This window comes from Pochonia chlamydosporia, chromosome 1, assembly GCF_001653235.2.
Source record: "Pochonia chlamydosporia 170 chromosome 1, whole genome shotgun sequence".
NCBI classification, from domain to species: domain Eukaryota; kingdom Fungi; phylum Ascomycota; class Sordariomycetes; order Hypocreales; family Clavicipitaceae; genus Pochonia; species Pochonia chlamydosporia.
The window spans coordinates 3,186,959-3,206,912 of NC_035790.1; the positions used below are offsets into that span (position 1 = coordinate 3,186,959).

At 52.1% G+C, this 19,954-nt stretch overlaps 7 protein-coding genes across 7 annotated transcripts; 4 read left to right on the plus strand and 3 right to left on the minus strand.

Moving 5' to 3' along the window:
• Positions 1-6: 6 nt before the first annotated feature.
• On the plus strand, positions 7-1,221 carry VFPPC_00810 (deoxyhypusine synthase; the record flags this gene model as incomplete). The annotated part of the gene is made up of 3 exons (XM_018280755.1): positions 7-217; positions 331-1,097; positions 1,156-1,221. The coding sequence occupies 3 exons, from the start codon at positions 7-9 to the stop codon at positions 1,219-1,221; spliced, it is 1,044 nt and encodes a 347-aa protein (XP_018149068.1).
• A 199-nt stretch (positions 1,222-1,420) lies between these two features.
• VFPPC_12903 (hypothetical protein) lies at positions 1,421-2,472 on the minus strand (the record flags this gene model as incomplete). Its single annotated transcript, XM_018290680.1, has 2 exons — positions 1,421-2,304; positions 2,367-2,472. The coding sequence occupies 2 exons, from the start codon at positions 2,470-2,472 to the stop codon at positions 1,421-1,423; spliced, it is 990 nt and encodes a 329-aa protein (XP_018149069.1).
• A 283-nt stretch (positions 2,473-2,755) lies between these two features.
• On the minus strand, positions 2,756-3,750 carry VFPPC_00811 (aldo-keto reductase (AKR); the record flags this gene model as incomplete). Its single annotated transcript, XM_018280756.1, has 2 exons — positions 2,756-3,418; positions 3,484-3,750. 2 exons carry the CDS (start codon positions 3,748-3,750, stop codon positions 2,756-2,758), a joined length of 930 nt encoding a protein of 309 aa, XP_018149070.1.
• Positions 3,751-4,833: 1,083 nt separating this feature from the next.
• VFPPC_17364 (NADP:D-xylose dehydrogenase) lies at positions 4,834-6,149 on the plus strand (the record flags this gene model as incomplete). The annotated part of the gene is made up of 3 exons (XM_022429078.1): positions 4,834-4,894; positions 4,943-5,380; positions 5,461-6,149. The coding sequence occupies 3 exons, from the start codon at positions 4,834-4,836 to the stop codon at positions 6,147-6,149; spliced, it is 1,188 nt and encodes a 395-aa protein (XP_022285905.1).
• Positions 6,150-6,716: 567 nt separating this feature from the next.
• On the plus strand, positions 6,717-7,019 carry VFPPC_15232 (hypothetical protein; the record flags this gene model as incomplete). The annotated part of the gene is made up of 1 exon (XM_018292985.1): positions 6,717-7,019. One exon carries the CDS (start codon positions 6,717-6,719, stop codon positions 7,017-7,019), a length of 303 nt encoding a protein of 100 aa, XP_018149071.1.
• A 972-nt stretch (positions 7,020-7,991) lies between these two features.
• On the plus strand, positions 7,992-8,651 carry VFPPC_12904 (tRNA (uracil-5-)-methyltransferase TRM9; the record flags this gene model as incomplete). Its single annotated transcript, XM_018290681.1, has 1 exon — positions 7,992-8,651. The coding sequence occupies one exon, from the start codon at positions 7,992-7,994 to the stop codon at positions 8,649-8,651; it is 660 nt and encodes a 219-aa protein (XP_018149072.1).
• Positions 8,652-9,904: 1,253 nt separating this feature from the next.
• On the minus strand, positions 9,905-18,519 carry VFPPC_15233 (DRPLA protein; the record flags this gene model as incomplete). The annotated part of the gene is made up of 3 exons (XM_022428959.1): positions 9,905-10,604; positions 10,737-11,352; positions 18,366-18,519. The coding sequence occupies 3 exons, from the start codon at positions 18,517-18,519 to the stop codon at positions 9,905-9,907; spliced, it is 1,470 nt and encodes a 489-aa protein (XP_022284695.1).
• Between the last annotated feature and the right edge of the window lie 1,435 nt (positions 18,520-19,954).

The window sequence follows — 19,954 nt, forward strand, 5'->3', positions numbered from 1 at the left end:
GCCATCATGGCTCAAGATGCGCCGCCCTCGGGGGCCACCGACGCCGTGCTCATGAAATCTGAAGAAATGCCCGCAGACGCCCAGCCAGTGGAAGAGCTCGACTTCAACAAGCTCAAGCGGCCCATCACCGCAGAAGACCTATACCTCGGCATGCGACACATGGGGTTTCAAGCATCAAGCATGGCTGAAGCTATCCGCATCATAAACGACATGGCAAGTACTGACCCTTTACAACACAACAACACCACACCACAGAGCAATACATAACACACAACAACACATAACATACCACACCTCGCAAACTAACTTCCCCCAAGAGACAATGGCAAGACCCAGAAACAAACGACAAGACAACCATCTTCCTAGGCTACACCTCCAACCTCATCTCCTCCGGCCTCCGCGGCACCCTCCGCTGGCTCGTCGAGCACAAGCACGTCTCCGCCATCGTCACCACCGCCGGCGGCATAGAGGAAGACTTCATTAAATGCCTCGGAACCACATACATGGGCTCCTTCTCCTCGCCCGGCGCGGACCTCCGCAAAAAGGGCCTCAACCGCATCGGCAACCTCGTCGTCCCCAACGCCAACTACTGTGCCTTCGAGGACTGGGTCGTGCCCATCCTGGACAAGATGCTCGAGGAGCAGGAGGCCAGCAAGGGCACCGACGAGGAGATCAACTGGACGCCGTCCAAGGTGATTCACAGGCTGGGCAGGGAGATCAACGACGAGCGATCCGTGTACTACTGGGCGTGGAAGAATGACATCCCTGTGTTTTGTCCGGCCTTGACGGACGGCAGTTTGGGGGATATGCTGTACTTTCATACGTTTAAGGCGTCGCCGCTGCAGTTGAAGATTGATATTGTGGAGGATATACGCAGAATAAACACCATTTCGGTGCGCGCTAAGAGGGTGGGCATGATCATCTTGGGCGGCGGTGTTGTGAAGCATCACATTGCCAATGCGTGTTTGATGAGGAATGGCGCAGAGAGCGCCGTTTACATTAATACGGCGCAAGAGTTTGACGGGAGCGATGCTGGTGCTAGACCAGACGAGGCTGTTTCCTGGGGTAAGATCAAAATGGACGCAGACAACGTCAAGGTATGCGGATGCAATTTGTTATTGACTCTTGTACTCCAATGTGCTAATGATACTGCAGGTGTATATGGAGGCTACTGCTTGTTTCCCATTTATTGTTGCCAATACCTTTGCCAAAGACATATAAAGCATTAGACCTATCGCGTTTTTCTCCAACTCCAAGGCGTTACAAAGATCCATCATATAAGCGCTACACAGACCGTCCACAGCATGCGGGATAATTACCTCTGGCCTCCGTTATGCAGGATTATACAATTGTATGAGATGAAGCAGAAGTCTATCGTGGTTCGGGCAGACGACCCCAAAGCGTGCTGAGTTTGGTCGTTTTACTCCTCCTTTTGTGTGTTCTGTAAGAGGCCATAGCGGACTTTATTGGCCATCCGTCGCTTTTCCTTTTGTCGCGCTGCCTCGTCCTCCTGTTCTTGACGAAGTTTTACTTGCGCCGGGTCGAGTGACTCGTTACGCATTGCGTGGATCGATGCGTTCGCCTCTTCAAGCTGCATCCAGGATGGCCGCTTCATAAGAGTGCTTCGTTTCAACCAAATATTCATCTTGTCCAATGGTCCTAGATCACCCTGTTCTCTCTCAAGAGCCAACGCCTCAGCCCTCATCTCTTCCCGGGTTGGCCGGTCGAGCTGTTTCTCAAATGGACCCAGCAGCATCTTATGTTCCGCAGAAACGTCGGCGCGCGCCTTTCTCTTCCCAGAAGACTTCTCCAGCTTTTGGGCTACCATAGTTGTGCTCTTAGGCTCGTCGGAGGACAAAGCTGGAGTTAGCGGCACGAAAGGGTTATCAGGGGAAGACCCTCGCCGTTTTAGGTCATCGAGCTCATCCCACACTGATGATGGCGACGGCAGTCCTGTTTTCTCGTTCGGCTGCCTTGTCGAAATTTGGTGGTTTGGGGAGGCTTTTAGCCAAGGAGCTGGAGTTGAAGGTCTCGCTGTCGTCACCTGGGAACTTGACGGTGCAGGGTCTGTTGTCGTCGAGGGAGAGCAATGTCGCCGGATGTCTTGCAATATATCCGCCGACGTCAGAGTATCTTCGTCTTCCCCCGACGAGGAACTACTTTGTGTGTCAACTTTGGGCTCTTCTTTTTCTTGTAACTCTTCTGCTGTCTTCTGGCGCGTCTGCGGTCGCCGGCCAGCTGGTGGTGCTTGCTGTGCGTTCAGTGCGTCCATGACATCGAACCGTGCCAGCATTTGCCTAACCGCTGTCACATGTATTAGCAAAGCTCAAGTAGGTAAAGATATAAGACAGAATAAGGGAACATACTAGATCGGGTCTCGTACTTGCTATGCGGCAGATCAGAGTCCACAGCGAAAATTCTGCCTTTGGTCGTATCGCCGTCTTCCATCTTTGCGCCGCGACGCCCTGCCATGGTAAGGACTATAGACGAAACCGGCCTCTGACCGACAACAGAATGTGTGTTTTCAAGAATATATTCGGATATCTCCTAATATTGGGTGATGTAGATGACAGCGGTCTACCTGTGGAGGCGGCGAAATGTTGAACCTATATAGTTTGGTCTGCTTGCAAAGCGCACTTGCCGTGAATATACTCTGACGCACCCACTAGGCACGCAACTTAGAAGTAACTTTACAGCTTGCAGGTGCCTTGCAGAGTCCGCACCATCCTTCTTCTTTGTCTTCCTACAAAGAACCTTATTCCTCACGAATCAACCTTTTAAAAGCATCTAGTGAAGACGCCCAGGGGGATGCGCCAGCGCCTTCAGACCATGCACCAACCTTCTCCAAGCCTTCCAGGTCTTCGCGCATATGCGTTTCTTTTGTCGTTCCATCTAGAATCACAAGACCCTCCAGTCCGATAACTAATGCATAATAGGCTGCTGCAATTCCAACACCAGCCTCTTGCGCAACTCGCTTCACAGGCTCGCTCTTCACAAGGGCTGGGTTGGCACTTAAGGTCCAAAACGACTGAAAGACGATGTTCTTGTCCCTACAATAGGCACGCAGCTTTATCTCGTACGCTGTTCCGTCATGAAAACGGTTTTGCACTACTGATGGCTTAATAGTCATGTTGGTGTAAAGAGCCTCGAGTACCGAGAGGGTGGTGTTGGATATGCCAATGTTGCGGATGGTGTGCGGGTGATAGGACTCGAGGGCTTTCCAAACTGTCATTGTATCCTGAATCGTGTCCATTGGGGAGTGAAGAACCACACTATCGAGGTATGAATCTTGGCCTTCGATGGCGAAATTTTTGAGCGATGAGCGGATCGACTGGTGAACCTTGTCTTCTAGAGGAGCCTGCAGGTCATATGGAGTGATGTGGTTTTGACCTCCGGGGGCAGTGAACTTGGTTTGAATCTATTGTTATCTAGTCAGTTGGGGAATGATACCTTTCTCTGGCAGGGAAGTGCTGTGAATCATACAAAGAGATCGCGGCGCTTGATGATTCCGTCAGCGATGGCGCGCTTCACACCTGTAGCTACACCCAGTTCATCGTAATGCTTGGGCTGTGCAGCCGTGTCTATACCGCGGAAGCCAGCTTTCAGAGCGCCATACACGAGATCTGCTGTTCTTTCCTTCTTCCAAGCGGTGCCGTAGACCAGCTTGGGGATTGTGGTGGCAGACTGGCCGGTCAATGTTAAGTCCTTGGCGAGGCGAGACGCCTGAGATCCGATGCCAACCTGGGCCATGGCGATGCGGTGCTGAGATAGAGCGAACACGAGTGGGAGGTTTGAGATGGTGAGAAGATTGGATTGCGATATGCTCAGGCAGGAGCAATATGGGTGTGGTGAAGTGGTGCAAAGCCAAACATGATTGGACGAAGCTGCACGTCATACCGTGGTCAGACATTGAAGTATTTGCCCCAGACAAGTGCATATATACCTAAATACAGCGAAGATACATAGGTAATACATAGGTACACAGAAATAGTTAAGCATATAGAAATATAGCCAAGTTTGCCCAAATAAATGACGAGATATATAATATCTTAGACGGTTTTAAATACTTTTGCCCTTCACTATACCAGTACGCGTCGTTCTGCTGAAAGCTCAAGCTGAGTTCAAGCTCCATTTATCGACGACCACAATCACAGCAAATTTTACGATAGCAAGAACCGAACAAAGGAATTAAATACATTTCTACTCTGTGGCACGGAAACAATTCCCATTGGATATTTCCCACCGCCCCACGGACGTCTTCAGCAAATATTGAGAGGAATTACGAGGTAACGTTGAAGTGGAAAATGACGTCGACCCATCCAGCTGGCTCCAGCTCCCGCTTTTCGGCATGTTACCCCACCACACCACCCCTCACTTCACTCGTCTCGTTGAAGAATTCCCAAGCTGAAGATTTATCCACTGCCTGAATGGAAATCTCAATTGCCGAGACGGAAGAACGTGTATCGATCAGAAAACTGGAACTAATTGCCGTCATTTTGGCAAAATAAAGGAAGCTCGATGATTTCTAAGCTTGGCGTAGATCGGCGAATGAGCATCTCTCCGCATCAATATTGCCCACACCAAGCCAAGCAAGCACTTCTTGATGTCACCATTGAGCCAAACGAGCCCCGCCATCTCTCCAACGTAGCTTGACCTCGCAACTCCATTAAAGACTAGTGATTGGGGCGGCTATAGCATTCAAGGTTGTTACTCATTCGGGGAAGAGAGCATCTCATTAGAAATAAACAAGTCAGGTCAATCTCACAGTCATATAAACTCAACCTCGTCAACACATCCAAGCCAAACCAACGCAACAGAAACATCAAACACAAAATGGCATCCACTCCATACACCATCAAATGGGGCATCATGGCCACCGGCGGCATCGCAGAGAGTACGGCAACACATTCTCCTCACCATTCACAAAAGCTAACTTGACCAGCATTCTGCAAAGACCTGCTCACCGACCCGGCCACCCGCTCCGTCCACGATGTGAAGCACCAAATCGTAGCCGTCTCATCTTCCACGTCTGCCGACCGCGCCGCCGAATTCATCAAGAAGATTGACGGCCCGTCTACCGCCAAGACGTACGGCTCGTACGGGGAGCTCGTGGCCGATCCGGACGTCGACATCATCTACGTGGCTACCCCCCACAGTCACCATTTCCAGAATGCCATGCTGGCGCTGGAAGCGGGCAAGAATGTGCTCTGCGAGAAGGCGCTCACCGTGACGGCCAGCCAGGCCAAGAAGCTGGTGGCCAAGGCTAAGGAGAAGAATCTGTTCTTCATGGAGGCCGTGTGGACGAGATACTTTCCCCTGAGTATCAAGATTCGCGAGCTGATTACCAGCGGGGAGATTGGAACCGTCTACAGAACACTAGGTGAGTTTTATCACATCACCATACTTGACACTGCAGACAAGCATCACTATGTAAAACAGGACACAAACTAACAACACCAGCCGATCTCTCCTTCAACGAAAACACCCCCCGGACAGACGGCATCGTCAACTTCCCCGACACGCACCGTATGGTCAACAAGGACCTCGCAGGCGGCGCGCTCCTCGATCTCGGCATCTACGCCCTCACATGGGTCTTCCAAACGCTCTACCACATCCAGCCATCACCCACAAAGGAGCCGCCGCGGGTCCTCGCCGCCATCAACAAGTACCGCACCGGCGCCGACGAAAACACCAGCATCATCTGCCAGTTCCCCAACAACAAGTCCATCGGCGTGGCCACCACGTCCATCCTCGTGGGCACCAGCCCGCACGGCACGACGACCGCCGCGCCCGCGATCCGCATCCAGGGCTCCAAGGGCGAGATCCAGGTGCAGCACCCGGCCTTCCGCCCGCTCTCCTACAGCGTCATCAGGAAGCAGGGCGACGGGAAAGTCGAGGTCGTGGAGTGTCCCATCCCGACGGACCCGGCCCGCGGGAACTGGGGCCACGGCATGTTCTGGGAGGCGGACGAGTGCGCGCGGTGCCTGCGCGACGGCAAGAAGCAGAGCGGCACGCTGCCCTGGGACGAGAGCGTCGTGATTATGGAGACGATGGAGGAGGCGCTGCGGCAGGGCGGCGTCGAGTATCCCGAGTTGATTACCACGGATGTCTTTGACGCGAAGAGCCCGCTGAACACGGGGAACAAGTAGTTGCATCCATTTGTATGTCTGTACGTATGTACGCATGGAAAACCAGGAGGCTTGTGTTGATCAAAAGAGTTAATAAGAGTCAGGGACAATAAACCTGTTGGGCGCCAAGAGAGGACCGATTCACCGCACACCAGGGGGAGGGCGTGTAGTTAGGACTTGTTCATCCCGGAAGGGGTTTGATGTGAACTTGAAATAACACAAAAATAACGGCCGTTAGTTCAGGCCCTGCCAGGCTTCTTTTCACACGCGCGCCTGTCTTGGATGCCACAAACTACTCATTTCGGCCAGCCCGAGCCAATTTGGCAGTTCATGCAGGTACCTGGACGGAGGGCTTAGCGGACGATCTGTACCGCAGATCATGGGTCGTTACGCCGCTGACGAATGATGAAGAATCCAGTAAGTAAGGGGGAGTGATGCCAGTGTTTTCATGTGTTACTACAAATCTGGTGGTTTCTTACAATAAACACCACATGCGGCAAAAATCATCTCCAAAAATCTATAGATAATCCGTCCAACTGCCTACCACTCCCATAAATGTAATACCAGTTCTGACAATCAAAAAATACCATGTCACATCACCCAATTACTCCGAGACATGCTGCATCTCGTATTGAAAAAATTTATGCAGCCCTCGTCACAGTCTCACTGCGCCGTCAACCCGCACCCCCATGTTTTCTTCCCCTTCAGGGCGCAAAAAACCACCAACCCAGCCGCATGAACGTCTCTGACCTCACAAAACAACGGACAAGGATGCCCAAAATTGATCCATGCCATGCCCGTTCCAGGCCATGTGTCAAGCCCTCTCCCACCGGCGGTTCGTTACCAGGGTGCCTGTCCCCTGGTTCCCAATTCAGCCTTCAAACCTCATGAACTAGAAACCTGTTATTAATGTCTTGGGCGCTGTGGTCTGAGCTCCACGGACTGTTTTTGTTCTGGAAGTTCCGTTGCAAGTGGGCGTTTTCAGACCAAAAAAGGGGACTGGGGGGAAGCAAAATATGGCCTGGTTCTTACCATGTCAGGGGGGGGGGGGGGGGGGGGGGGGGGGGTGTGTGGTTTCGAAAAACACCAGACATGTGAGCGAACCAAGACCTTCTACTTCTAGAAGAAATGGAAGCTTGTGTCAGCGGCAACCAGGACCCATTGCTTTAGGGCTATCACATTGCAGATTTTCACATCACGCTCCCTGGCAGAATACTTGGGGAAAGTCTGTGACAGCTCGTGTATGCCGAGGCAATTAATTGCATTTACATGTTGATGCCCCATCGTTGGGAACTCATCATATCGTCGTGTTGTACGGCCTTGTATCGATAAAATGGCCAAGGCGAAGTGGATAGGGAAGGCACTTGGCTCAGCACGTGATGCGTCGGGGAAATTCAACGTCATCCGTCAACGTTGTGAGGACGGGGCGCATACTTGCGGGGCAGCGCAGTTCAAGCTATCGAGAAAGGCGTAAAACAAAATAATAAAAATAATTCCAATATATTGAACCAGAAAACCTACAGTGTAAATTAGCCCCCTACCAGCCCTGCAAAGACGTGTCCCTCAGCTCAACGCCATCTCATTTCACCTCGCAAAACCAACAAAAGCCCAGCCTTGGAACAAACCCTCACCTTTCACACACTCACACCCGCCGCCACAAACTCAACAAAGTCACCAAAAACCACATCACCAGGACATAACCACCAAAAAAAACTCCCCGAGACAACAATCCCAGCCTAACGCGCACACACTCTGTCTCTCACTGACACTCACACGCTCGCCCTCTGCACCAAAGAGGCAACAAACCAACCCCCCTGCCCTTCACCCACAATCCACTTCACAAACCCAGAAACATCACAAAACATGACATCAGACGCCTCATCCTACGAGGACACCCACGTCCACGCCGTCTACGAAGCAATAGCCCCCCATTTCAGCGCAACCCGCCACAAACCATGGCCCTTCATAACCCAGTTCCTCACGTCCCTGCCCCCCGGCGCCATCGGCCTAGACATAGGCTGCGGCAACGGCAAATACATCCCCGTCAACCCAACCCTGCACGTGCTCGCCTCCGACCGCTCCCCGTCGCTCGTCCAGCTCGCCAGGTCCGAACGCAACGGGGAGGTCCTCGTCGCCGACGGGCTGGCGCTGCCGTACCGCGCCAAATCAGTAGACTTCATCATCTGCATCGCCGTGATACACCACCTCTCCACGAGGCAGCGGCGGCGGGAGGCACTGGCCGAGATGATGGGGTGTTTGGCCGACGACGGACAGGCGCTGGTGTACGTGTGGGCGCTGGAGCAGCAAGACAGCAGGAGGGGGTGGGACGAGAACTCGGAGCAGGACACGCTGGTGCCGTGGGTGATGAGGAAGAAGGGCGGCGCGCCGGATGAGACGTACCAGCGGTACTATCACTTGTTCAGGGAGGGGGAGTTGGAGGAGGATGTTGTTGAGGCTGGTGGCGAGGTTTGCAGGGGTGGCTACGAGAGGGATAATTGGTGGGTGATATTCAGGAGGAGGTGAGTCTGTTGATGTTGGATGACGAGTTGAGAGTTGTGAGGTTGAGGGTTGTACTACGTTGCGTTACGTTGCGTGGTTGACAGTTGAGGACAACTGGCTGAAAGGAGAAACACCAAGGCGAGGTGTGTCGATAAATTAGCAAGTTAGCAAGAAAACATGGTAGGAGTTGCCTCTTGACGGGCAGCAAGTTTAAGACAATAAAAGTGTTGATACCCACTACAACTATCGAAACGTTGACGCAAGAGTTACCAATTCCCAACTCCGAATATAAACACGCAACGGAATGGGCTTGCATAAGTACGACGGAAACGACGGGAACGCTAAGCTGAAAATATCACCGGATAGCTAGCCGGTGCAGAAGCAGCAAAGTCAAAAATCAAAGACACGTAAACAAATCAATTGCGGAAAAGGAGAACTAGAAAAATTGAAAAAGACTTTTGGCAAAGAGAGACAGAAACCCTTGTCGATGCCAAAAGCATGACGCTATAGTGACTGGATTTCTGCGGCTACATGCAGAAACTCGCCGGCCGCGCCCGTCTGGTCAGACAAGGCTAGAGCCCAATATGTAATGGCGCCAACGGTTCGTACGTGACATTGGGCATTCATGCCGTGCCTGTTGCTCCTTTGCCCCGTGTCTCAAAGTAACATGTTTCAATTGAATTGACTCCAAAAAAGACACTGCCCAGAATAGTGCAATAGTGCCAAAGCCACAAATCCACTGTGGGAAACCCACCATCCGATTCTTATCCTGTAAAGTATGCGAATTACTGCCATATGGCTCTATAGAATGCCTTTTTGTCTTGTCCAAACCATGACTCTATACGTACACTTCATAAACCAACAATTATTAGCCTGGGCCCCTTCCGGCCCATTATTATCCCTTGAACCAACAAATGTACCAGTACCGTCACCGACGCTCGTAGAATTCCCATTCATGATAGCCCCCATCTCCCGATCTTTTACTGCCCCTCTCTGATTCAGAGACAAGGCAGTCCGATGCAAACTCGGTGGTATCGTGACCGAGACCCAAAAGAAAAAACATAAGTTATATGGTTGAATGGTGTCGTAACAGATATTTGCCGCTCCAAGATGCATAGTCGCTCGCTTCGAACATTTTTCGAAAAGTATCCCATAAAACCTCGCTTTCCCTCTATTTATTTGAATAGACTTTTTGTCCCGTGATTTAAACCCAAAAAGTGTCTTAACAATGAACAAAAGAAAACTTTAAGCAAAGAGGCATAAGACGCCAGACATCATCACCCTAACCGCCGTCGGTGGCTTCCCTCTCGCTGCATCATTTCCGGACTCGCCCTTCGCTTCACTCTTGTCGAATCAATGTGTTGCTGATAACCTGGAGGCGTCTGGATCGACATCCCGTGCTTTGGAACTGGAGTCATGTGGCCAGAATGTGGTCTCTCGAGTTGCGGTGCATAGGGACTGACACCAGTTGTAAGTTCGGCAAGGCTGGGTAAAGGTCCAGGGTTCCGTGGCTGTCCTTGATGTTGAATTGGGGCAAGGCCAGGGCCAGGGCCAACAGGTCCGGGGCTGTAATAAAACTCGCCGTGCTGTTCAGTCACAGATCCATGTATGGGTCCGGTCCCTGCCAGGGGAGGAGGCACTGGTGGCGCACCGACATTTTCGCCTCGTGGCATTTGGCCAGCAACAGTCATTGCTGAGACTGGCGGCGGCGGTGGTGGAGGATTTCGTGCGTATATCGCTCGCGGGGATGGCGGCGTCATGTGTCGGCTTACCGTGTCGGGTGGTTGGAAGTGAATATTGGCTCGCGGTGGTGCGATACGATGGCCGCTCTCAACATTGACTGCCGCCAGGGAAAAGGGAACCACTCCAGCCCTTCGAGCCATATCTGCTTCTCCAAGCTGCCAATGCATTGCTTCTGCTGCCCTCCATGGAACAGCAAGCTCCTCTGCTACTTTTGCCCACATCTCTGACTTGAATCTATGGAGAAGTTCAGTTTAGTTATTGGTCAATGACTTGGGCGTGTGGTTGCAACTGGCGGTGGTGGCCAATATCAAGACAAATATTGAGAAGAAATAGGGACAATCAAGTGGGAGTATGGAAATGGCTTACCTCTCATACAACCTTGCCAGCTTGTTTTTGCGCTCTTCGTCCCATTCGCTGCGTCTCTCGAGGTAATTTTGGTAGTGAAGCCGACAGCTTATAGCACTCCTCCCAGGTAAACGCTTCGACACATCTTCCCACTTCATGCCACTCCCTCTCAGCTCGATGATCAGGGCATCTTCCTCAGGTGACCACTTGCTCTGCTTCTTGACGGGCTGATCTGAACTTTGAGGGGGCATGCTACGTCGAGATCCAGGCACTGATAGGGAGCCTACAGGTCGTGGAGGAGGTACTGCTCCCGGTACTGCTACTGGTGGCGGCGGAGGTGGTGGTTGCCCATGAGCAGTTAACGACGGATTTGAATGCGGTGGTGGTACCGGGTCGCGTAGGTGCTGCTGTTGAACGTAGCCTTGGGACTCATTTGAGTCGGAAGACTTTAGTAAAGAGGATATATCCACGTTGATGGTCGTGCTGCCTCTTGTAGCGGCACAATGTCCGTTTACAGAGGCTTGGTGTCCGCGTATGAAACCGATATCGCCGTGGTTAATGACGCCGAACGGTGGCTCTGCCCGCGGGAGGCAGAGCAAAGGCTGGCTCTTGAGTTGGGCCAGCTTTTCTTTGCTGACTGCCTGACAGGCGTCACCCGTTGGGCTTTCACAATGACTTGGGATTGAAGAAAAACGGTCTCTTTGAGGCGGATCGAGTCACTCAAGCGAATGCAGTGTACCAGCACACAGGGGAGTGGGAAACAAGCTGCATCAATGTGTAGCGGGAAATCAGGTTAGAAGGAGAGCAGTCGTTGAAGAGCCAGAGTCGCCGGTCCCCAATCCGATCCTGATTTTTGGTGAGATTTCAGACGTTAGAGAAGTAGTTCTTGCTGCGCCCTAACTTCTCCGGTACACGAGACAAACTTGGAGTTGACAGTGTATTGTGATGGTGCTATGAAACAGGTTGTATGAAGGAGAACCAAATGTCGTCGAAATGTTGCAAAGAGTGAGATGGCCAAGAACGGACTCTTTATCGAGGAATGCCAGTCTGAGGTTGCTGCTAAACGTTGACAGCGGTTTGGACCGAAGGTATCCCAGCAAATGGCGGTGGCAGTTGTGGTGTTGTTGCTTCGAACATGTGGGTTTGAGGCCCGGCCGAGTGAGTGAGTGAGTGAGTATGTATGTATGTATTTAGGTATGTATGTATGAAGATGATTGGGGGTGGGAAGCTGGCTGAAGTATAGGAAGAAGGAGAGGAAGAAAGGAAAGGAACCGCAGACGGACGAAGTGTCTCGGGATAGATAGTCAAGCACACAACGACTCCTTGTCAATTGTGTTTATAAATGGCTTTTACCACTATGATTGGTTATGCTGGGGTGTGACATCCACCAATGGGGCGGAGATGAGCGTAGATGAGGCAAACCAGACGCCAGTAGACGGGCCAGCAAAGACCAAGAGGTCAACGGATCGAAGTTGGTAAGGTCAGGTATACCTTGGGTCGGTAGCCAGGTCCGGAGCAGCCAAGGCAGGACGGCTGAGTTGATTCCACAATATTAAAGCGCCAGGCTGAGATGGAACAAAGAAGAAAGAAGTAAAAGTTGCAGGATTAGGTAGAATACTTCTCAGGTTCCGACATGGAGTGCCGTCTGGTAAGGTACTGTACCGGGCTGAGTTGAGCTGAGCTGAGCTGTCAAGCAAGGTAAAGTCTGGTTAGGTAGGTACTGAGCAAATAGCGGCATCTAATAAGTCCTGTGTTGTCAAATGTGTAGGTGAAGGGATGCAAGTACATATGTATGTAAGTAGAACCCAGGCAGGGAAAAGAGGACTGGCTGGTTTTGGGCAAAGGTCGCCAAGTGGAAACAAGAAGCAACAGCAAAACAGACGTCAGTCATGTCGGATGAGGCATCAAGCACGACAAGGGGGGTTGCAGGGACGAGGCGGGCCTGCGGCCGGGAGCTTGCTGGTTCAGTTTGGAGATGGGAAGAAATGGTCCCCAAAGAGGGTCGGGGACAGGGGTCCAGGGGGAAAAAATGGCAAAAGCAAAGAAGGCGGTCCAAGAGACTGGGTGACTGGGTGTGTCGATGGCATGGCATGGCATGGCATGGCATGGGCCTTGGCTTGTTGGGGTCAATGAGAACGAGAACCTGATTCGATATTGGCCATTCATTTCTCGGATGCCGTCCTTCGATGTTTGTATGTGATTATTCCAATTGCCCAGTAGACCAGATTTGTATTGCAAAGTACCAGACCAGACTGCGCAAAGTCGGCGAGTACTTGAGTACAACGATGGTACTTGACACTCTGCGGCATGCGCAAGAGTCAACATCGAATGTGCAAGATTTTCGAGACGGCTTGTAGGGATGTCTGGCCAATGGTCTGGTATGGTCTGGTGTTGTTTGGTTTGGTTTGGTGTCGTGTCGTGTCGTATGGTAACCAGCCAGGCAGCGGACGTCGCAGGAACAGAAAGCATACATATAAAGGAAGATGGCGAGAAGTTTCAAATTCAAGTGCAAAATGTCAGATTCGGTTCACAGTTTGTTCAGAAATCAAGCAAAACGAAGACTGAGGCGAAACAGCCGCGAGGTGGCAGCTGCGTTGGTCCGGCTCCTTCCGTTGTTGGCAACGCCAAAATCATCAACATCAGCATCAGGATCAGCTCCAGCCAGCTCCAGCCAGCACCCAGTACCAGCATGATACACCAACACGACCACAACGATGATGCACCAACAGGAACAGGAACAGGAGTAGGAGTAGGAGCAGGAGAAGGAGCAGGAGAAGGAGCAGGAGAAGCTTCGCAACAATGTAACGACGCAACAACGGGAAGCGGAAACGGAAACAAACAAAACCACAACAACCAGGGCCACATTCACACCACACCTCACCTCTCACTGCCACAAGCATTCAGGTGGTAACTGGCTGCTCCCGCAAGTCGTGCCTGGTTATGTGCACCAAGAGCACGGTGCAGGTGCTCTCGCTCTTCTCAGCCATGTATTTACCATGTCCCGAGGTCCTGGCTATAACTGGCTTCCGAACGACGACATATAGGGCTACCTAGCTCGACTGTGCATGAGCAACGGGACACCAAAGAAATCTGGACGTCAATGGGAAGCCATGCATGGCCGTGTCAAGCCCGCTAGCCAGGGATTCCCTGAAGCTGCCCATCAGCCATCAGCCATCAGCCATACCAGACATCCGGAGCGTGGGCTGGAGAAAGGGAGGGGGCGTGGGCCATCGAATGAGGTCAGAATAAGAGAGGGGTGCCTCGAGCAAACACAAGATGCAGGCATTTGAGTCTGGGGCATTGTGGACGCGGATGTGGATGTGGGTGTGGTCGTGGACGTGGACGTGGTCCTGGACATGCTCCTGGCCAGGACCTGGGCCATGGTAGATGCCCTTTTTCACCAGACAGAATCGGCCAGACCAGAGCTTTGGGGACGACAAGTAACTGACGCTCATCATGCTGTCTCTGTCTCTTACACGCACTCACAAGTTCAGACTTGATGCAGCAACAACGGCAACGGCAACGGCATCAACAACGAGGCCAGTGCCAGCACCACGACAACGGAGAACATGGGTCATGAGTTTCTGCATGAGCCCGTAACACTCTGTGCAAATCTCATGTGCAATGCGTATATCCCATCAAGTCCTCACACCTCCGGCTTGACATGCGCTGAATGCAGTGAAATACAATACTGCACAAACACGTTTTCGACCTGGAGTTTGTCAAGGTCGAACAAATCCATTCGGCGGTCCGTGATGCCCCATCTTCTTTTTCTCTCCGTCTTTGAGGGCAGTATTCCTGGAGTAAAGTACCAGACAGTACACAAAAGCTAGCCTGGCTCAATCATTTGCATCTGGCCGGCCCAAAGTGGCAGCACAAGCTAGCGGTGTGTTGACCGACCGAACTATACCATGTATTATGAAGTCAAGAGTGATCTCTGGTGCTAGGCGCACGGCGTGAGCGAGCGCAAATGTCGGCCCACAGCTAGGCTAGGCTATGCTTGCTATGATTTGCCATGATTTCCCATGATTTGCCTTGACTTGCATTACAATACAGTCAGAACTAAACTAAGCTGATGGTTCACACGCTTGACCCGTTCACAATTTGCCAACACCAGTTCGACAATGTTTGCGGGCCCAACGGGCATGGACATGACATTTCCCATCATGTCAAGCATATCGGCCAAGACATTACACGCAAACTCGTGACATGCAGCCGAAGTTGGGTACAGCAACAAGCAACAATTGTAGCCTCGTTCTCAGGTCTCTCTCGGCCACTGCCTTACTTACTCGATTCCACGCCTCAAGGTCCGAGTTCCCGCAATGACAGTGCGACTTCAGATAACTCCGTACATAAATCATCTCATCCAAATGTGGGTTCTGTCATGCGTTCCAAAAGTAGACGCATTCCGTGCCTTGGTCCATCTCCCTGATGCCTGGCAGGGACCTTGCCCAAGGAGGTGTTGGTGTTCTGGGAACCGACAAGCTGGCTGGTATATTCCACACACGTCACAGAAACGCGACGGGAGTTGGTGTGAATCTTCTGGAAACCCAAGGCTTCAGAATTCCCCGGGGATGCAGGACTCAACCCGAGGACATGCCATGAAGTGCCAGGGTCGTCGTGGCGCATTGGATAAATTCGCCGGCCTCGAGGTTTACTGTCAACCTCTCTGAACATTGTCCCCAACGTCTATGCAGTGATCTGAGCCCCTTTTCTCCTCAAAGGATGATAAAAGGTTGGAGCAAATTGGGTTGTGTTGAGCCTGGACTTCGCCATGGCGGTGGCTCTCGGCACGGCGGTTGGATGGCTGAGCGGCATCACCGCCAGTCACGGCCGTGGCGTAGACCGTCAACCACCGACCTTTTTCCAACCTGGATCGATGAACCACGTATGTGCAACAGATGATGTTATCTTACCTGTCATCCATGGCATCAGAGTGCTTCGAATTTGACACCCCCCGTAAACATCACACCAGACAACAGACGACCATCAAACCCCCAACCTCAACATCCACGAGCCGGCAGCGTCTGCATCTCCACGCCCGCACCGTATGCGCTTCACACACAACACACCTGCAGTTGGAATTTCTTCTTCGAACCCGTCTTTTGGCGAACTTGGTTGCTGAAAATCCCCCGCCCCCTGGCGCGACCTGGACGCACGACCGAGCAGCATGAGATTAGAACTAGCCTCGTCAACTTCCCATGCCTGCCGTGGTGTGTGATGTCTGATAGCCTAGTGGCCGAGGTCCGATGGCTAACTAATATCTTCCCAAGGGCTCGAGTTTCGCATCGTCGTCGTGGTTGCCGCTGCATGAATGTCGAGCAGAGTAATGCATACCACACAGCTCCACTGCTCCTATTCTTTCCTCTTCCAGAGCCTTGTGCCTTGCCAACTCTGATGCGGTGTGCAAACTGTATGAGTTCGTTTGCTTCATTCGCCCGCTCACTCGTGCAAGCCCGTTGGGTACCTACATTTCATACCCTACCTCGCCCGACGAGCTCCGCGAAGCTCCCGGTTTATCTACAGGCACCCCCTTCCCTCTTTTCCCTAACAGTACAATTGTCTGTATTCTCTGGTTTGACCATGTGTAGGCACTCGCTATCGGAAGATATTTGTGTCCGCTCACTTCAAATTGCTCGCAGTTGGACTCCTTGGTGCCTCTTCTCCTGTTTGTCGCTTCCTTCCCAGCTCTCTCTCGCCTGCAGACTGTCCCACTGCAATTCCATGGGCTGTGGGCAGCTGATCTTCACATCCTGTTGCAAGGCAGGCCCCTCATCTCCTAGCGTCAATCTTCTCTTTGCATCTGGGGCTCGCGCTGAACCCATGGGGCAAGGCCAGGAGTTAGCTTGTTGCTTGTTGGACAGCGCATGGCCACGAAGTCATGCATGCCAGCACAACTGCTTATTAGATGCCGGATGTGTGGCGTGTGTCTTGCCCATCCCGTTTGCCATTCATTTGATTATAACTACACAGGGGGCCTGAGGGTTTTTGCCTGAAAAGGGGGCGTGCCGGCATCCCATAGACGTCACTTATTGGAAAGCCGCCGACAAACAGTGCTGAGTCTTGGGGGTTGCAGCACTGCAAGCAAGCTAGATTGACCAGAGAAGTCGGCGCGATGTTGAGCCCTGCCTCAGTGCTCAATGTCCTCAGGCAGGGGGGAGCTGCTCGCATTGCCTTTTCAAGCCAGGGGGCTCGAGTTTCGAACCTGATTTGCATTGTCACAAACTTTGTAGTTCATTTGACATCGCGTCAAGCTGCATGGATTGCTGAAGGGGGTTCTGTGATCAGAGCTTTCCGCTTCTTCGGTCCGCTCCATTATGCGAACCAATTAAACTTCGCCAATACGGTGTGCTGGGAGGTTCTTGATGCTTCTCCACCTCAGAAAATGTCGATGAAGCTATTTGTGCTTGACATCCCCTATGATTGTTGCCGGAGAGTCCTGCAGGAAATAGGAGCCGGTAAGATCGGTTTGTGGGATAGAGCAACGGGTTTACTTTCACCCACCAGTTGGATGGAGGTGGGGTTTTCCCAAGATCCTGAGTCTGCCAGCATCTGAAGGTCTTCCCACCACAGTGGTGACGCAGCAGCCTCCGATTCGATGCGATGCGACGCTCGATGCGATCCGGGACGTGGTTGAGAGGTGACCGCCTAACTTACCATACTAACGAGCATTGTCAGTAACAAGTTCCGTTGGTGGTGTTTAGGTAGCACTGTTGCTGTTGAAGATCTGACCCGCCTGGCTGCAGTCACCTACATAATGCATGCTCAGTCACGCGAGACGCATAGCACCCACTAACTGCATCTTGGCTCATCGGTTTGTATGGAGCACGGGGGCTTTCTGCGGACATACATATGTAAGTCATTCACCTGTAGTGCATCCCAGAAATGAAATTTCGTAACCCCAGAAGTAGGGGAAGGGGCGTAACAACAAATGCGTGTGTCTGTAGTGTCGGAAAGAGGCGAGGTGCAACACTGTTCCAGTTTTCACCAAAGATCCGATTATACCACATATTGTCAGAGCGTCAGAATTTTGGCCGGTGTCTGTGCCATGCCTCGACCAACTGTGTTTCCGGATGAGGCTGACCCGGCCGCTTGTCGTCAGGCCACCCATCTCAAGAAAGCCAACTGGCAACCTCAGCAAACATTGAGCCAAGTGTCCATCCCATCACCGACACAACCTTTTCGTCACTGTGCAAGTTGGTGACACAGCTCACACTAATACCAGGTGACTTGGCCGAGCGCCTCCAAGGCCCGAACCGAACAACGGGCGAGATTGCTCACACCTCTTGACGCGCATTACGCCGCGCTCCCCGGAAACATCCCCGACTTGTCACTAGACCAGTGTCTGAATTGGCGGTCAATGTTGAGTTGGCTCAAACTTTGGGCTGTCATGAAGGTGGGTGCATCGTTGGTGTCCTGGCCGTCCACGTCAGGACCAGGGCTGTTTCGAACCGTTCGTTGATAGACTGCGAACCATGATCAACCGTTCATCACCGCAAGCTTTTCTTGTCACAAGCCACCACTCCGATCAGCTCCAGCCATGGTGATTTCTGAGGGCTCCACTACCTTTGACCGCTGGTGAGATGATATGAGGATGAAAATGCACCCGCAGAATTGGCCCTTGAAATTCGGGTTGGGTGATAGACGAACATTTGAATGGATATCTGTCGAGGAACTCCACACCAAGGGACAGGAAAGCTCTATCAAGGGCAGCATTGGCCCATGGTCGTCTCCAAATAAAACTTCCCTTCTGCGCTGTTGTCTCATCCACCTCGTGTGTTATGCCGTCGACAGAACTCTTCATCTTCAACCTCTACACAAGTGCCTGGTGAGTCGTGCAGGAGAAAATGTGCATCACCTCAAATGCTCCGTATGTACGGAGTACAGACATTTTCCTCCCCTGTCATGAACGAAGTCGGTCCACCACACAGCCACCAAGCCGCATGGTGACAACAAAGGGGATGCCCTGTCGTGGTGCTCCATCAGGAGGGGTTGTGGCGTTTTAAAAATCAAGCAAGTGAGCCCAAAGGGAAGGGAACACATGCACGTTGGCAGGAACGCTCGAGCCAGGTTCATCCTGAGAAGAGGAAGGAGCCATGACGCTTGGACTGGAAGAAAGCTGCAACGTTCTTCAGACAACAATTGAGCACTCACCACCGCCACCACGGTGATCCGACGCTCACTCCCACGATTATGAAGCATCTTATGGACTGCTTCATATCCGTAATCATGACAAATTCTAAAGTTTGTACCCGTCCCGCACAGGTGTACTCGGAACAGGGCTTCAAACCTCGATTCAGATTGCCACATTGCCTATCGCAGCAACTTCAACGCTGCAAGCGTTAATCAGCCACAAATTCCATTTGGCTTTGTGGCCATGACAGCTGAGCACCCATCTTTGGACACATTTCTGGCTCCAGAATGCCATAATTTTCCGACGACGTATCGACTGAGACGAAGTCGTGGTGTCAAACTATTAACTCGGCGTCCTCGCAGAAGAACGTGGAACACAAAAAGCCGGTGAATTTGCTTGGGGATTCTCTTCACCTCACCGCCCAAACAGCCTGACGTCCGTGGCTGAGATGGTGGCCATAAAACAGGCGGTCGTTCATGTTCCTTGGCGTGGAGGCCGCTGCACAAACAGTTGCATTTTCAATGGTGCCCCAAGACAACGCATGCCACGCAACCATCGATTGGGCATCCCTTCGCACAAAACTTGGGCCACATCGACATCTGTGTGGCGGTGAGTGTCTTGAACCATTGCCAAATGCACCAGCGGGACCCCAGCATGCCGCATCAAACTATCAGGGCCAACAAGGCTGTTTCCGAAGTTTCGCTTCATCATTGCTTCTTGTCGAGACTGGGATCTTCGTACGCGGTAAGACCAGGGACCCCCTCGTTACAAAAGCTTGATAAACCATTTTGTTCTGAAGCAGTCTGTACGGATATGAAGAAAAAGCAATCCCAGGCGTTCTGATTGCAGCCCATAAGTAATTTGACGGCTAGCCAACTGGATCATTTGAAAGATTTGGTTGGCAAGGAAGGGGGAATCAGCCCCCAAGAAAAAGCACGAGCTTAACGGTCCTAATAAGGCTCAGTGACGAAGGATCATCCCCTTCCATCATAATTGGGTGGCCGTCAGCCATGACCGAATTATAAGTCTCGGTCCCTACTTTCTTCTTCGAGCCGGGGATCCGTGTAAATGAGACCCGTCGCCAGGGAACCGGTGTTCTGGTGTC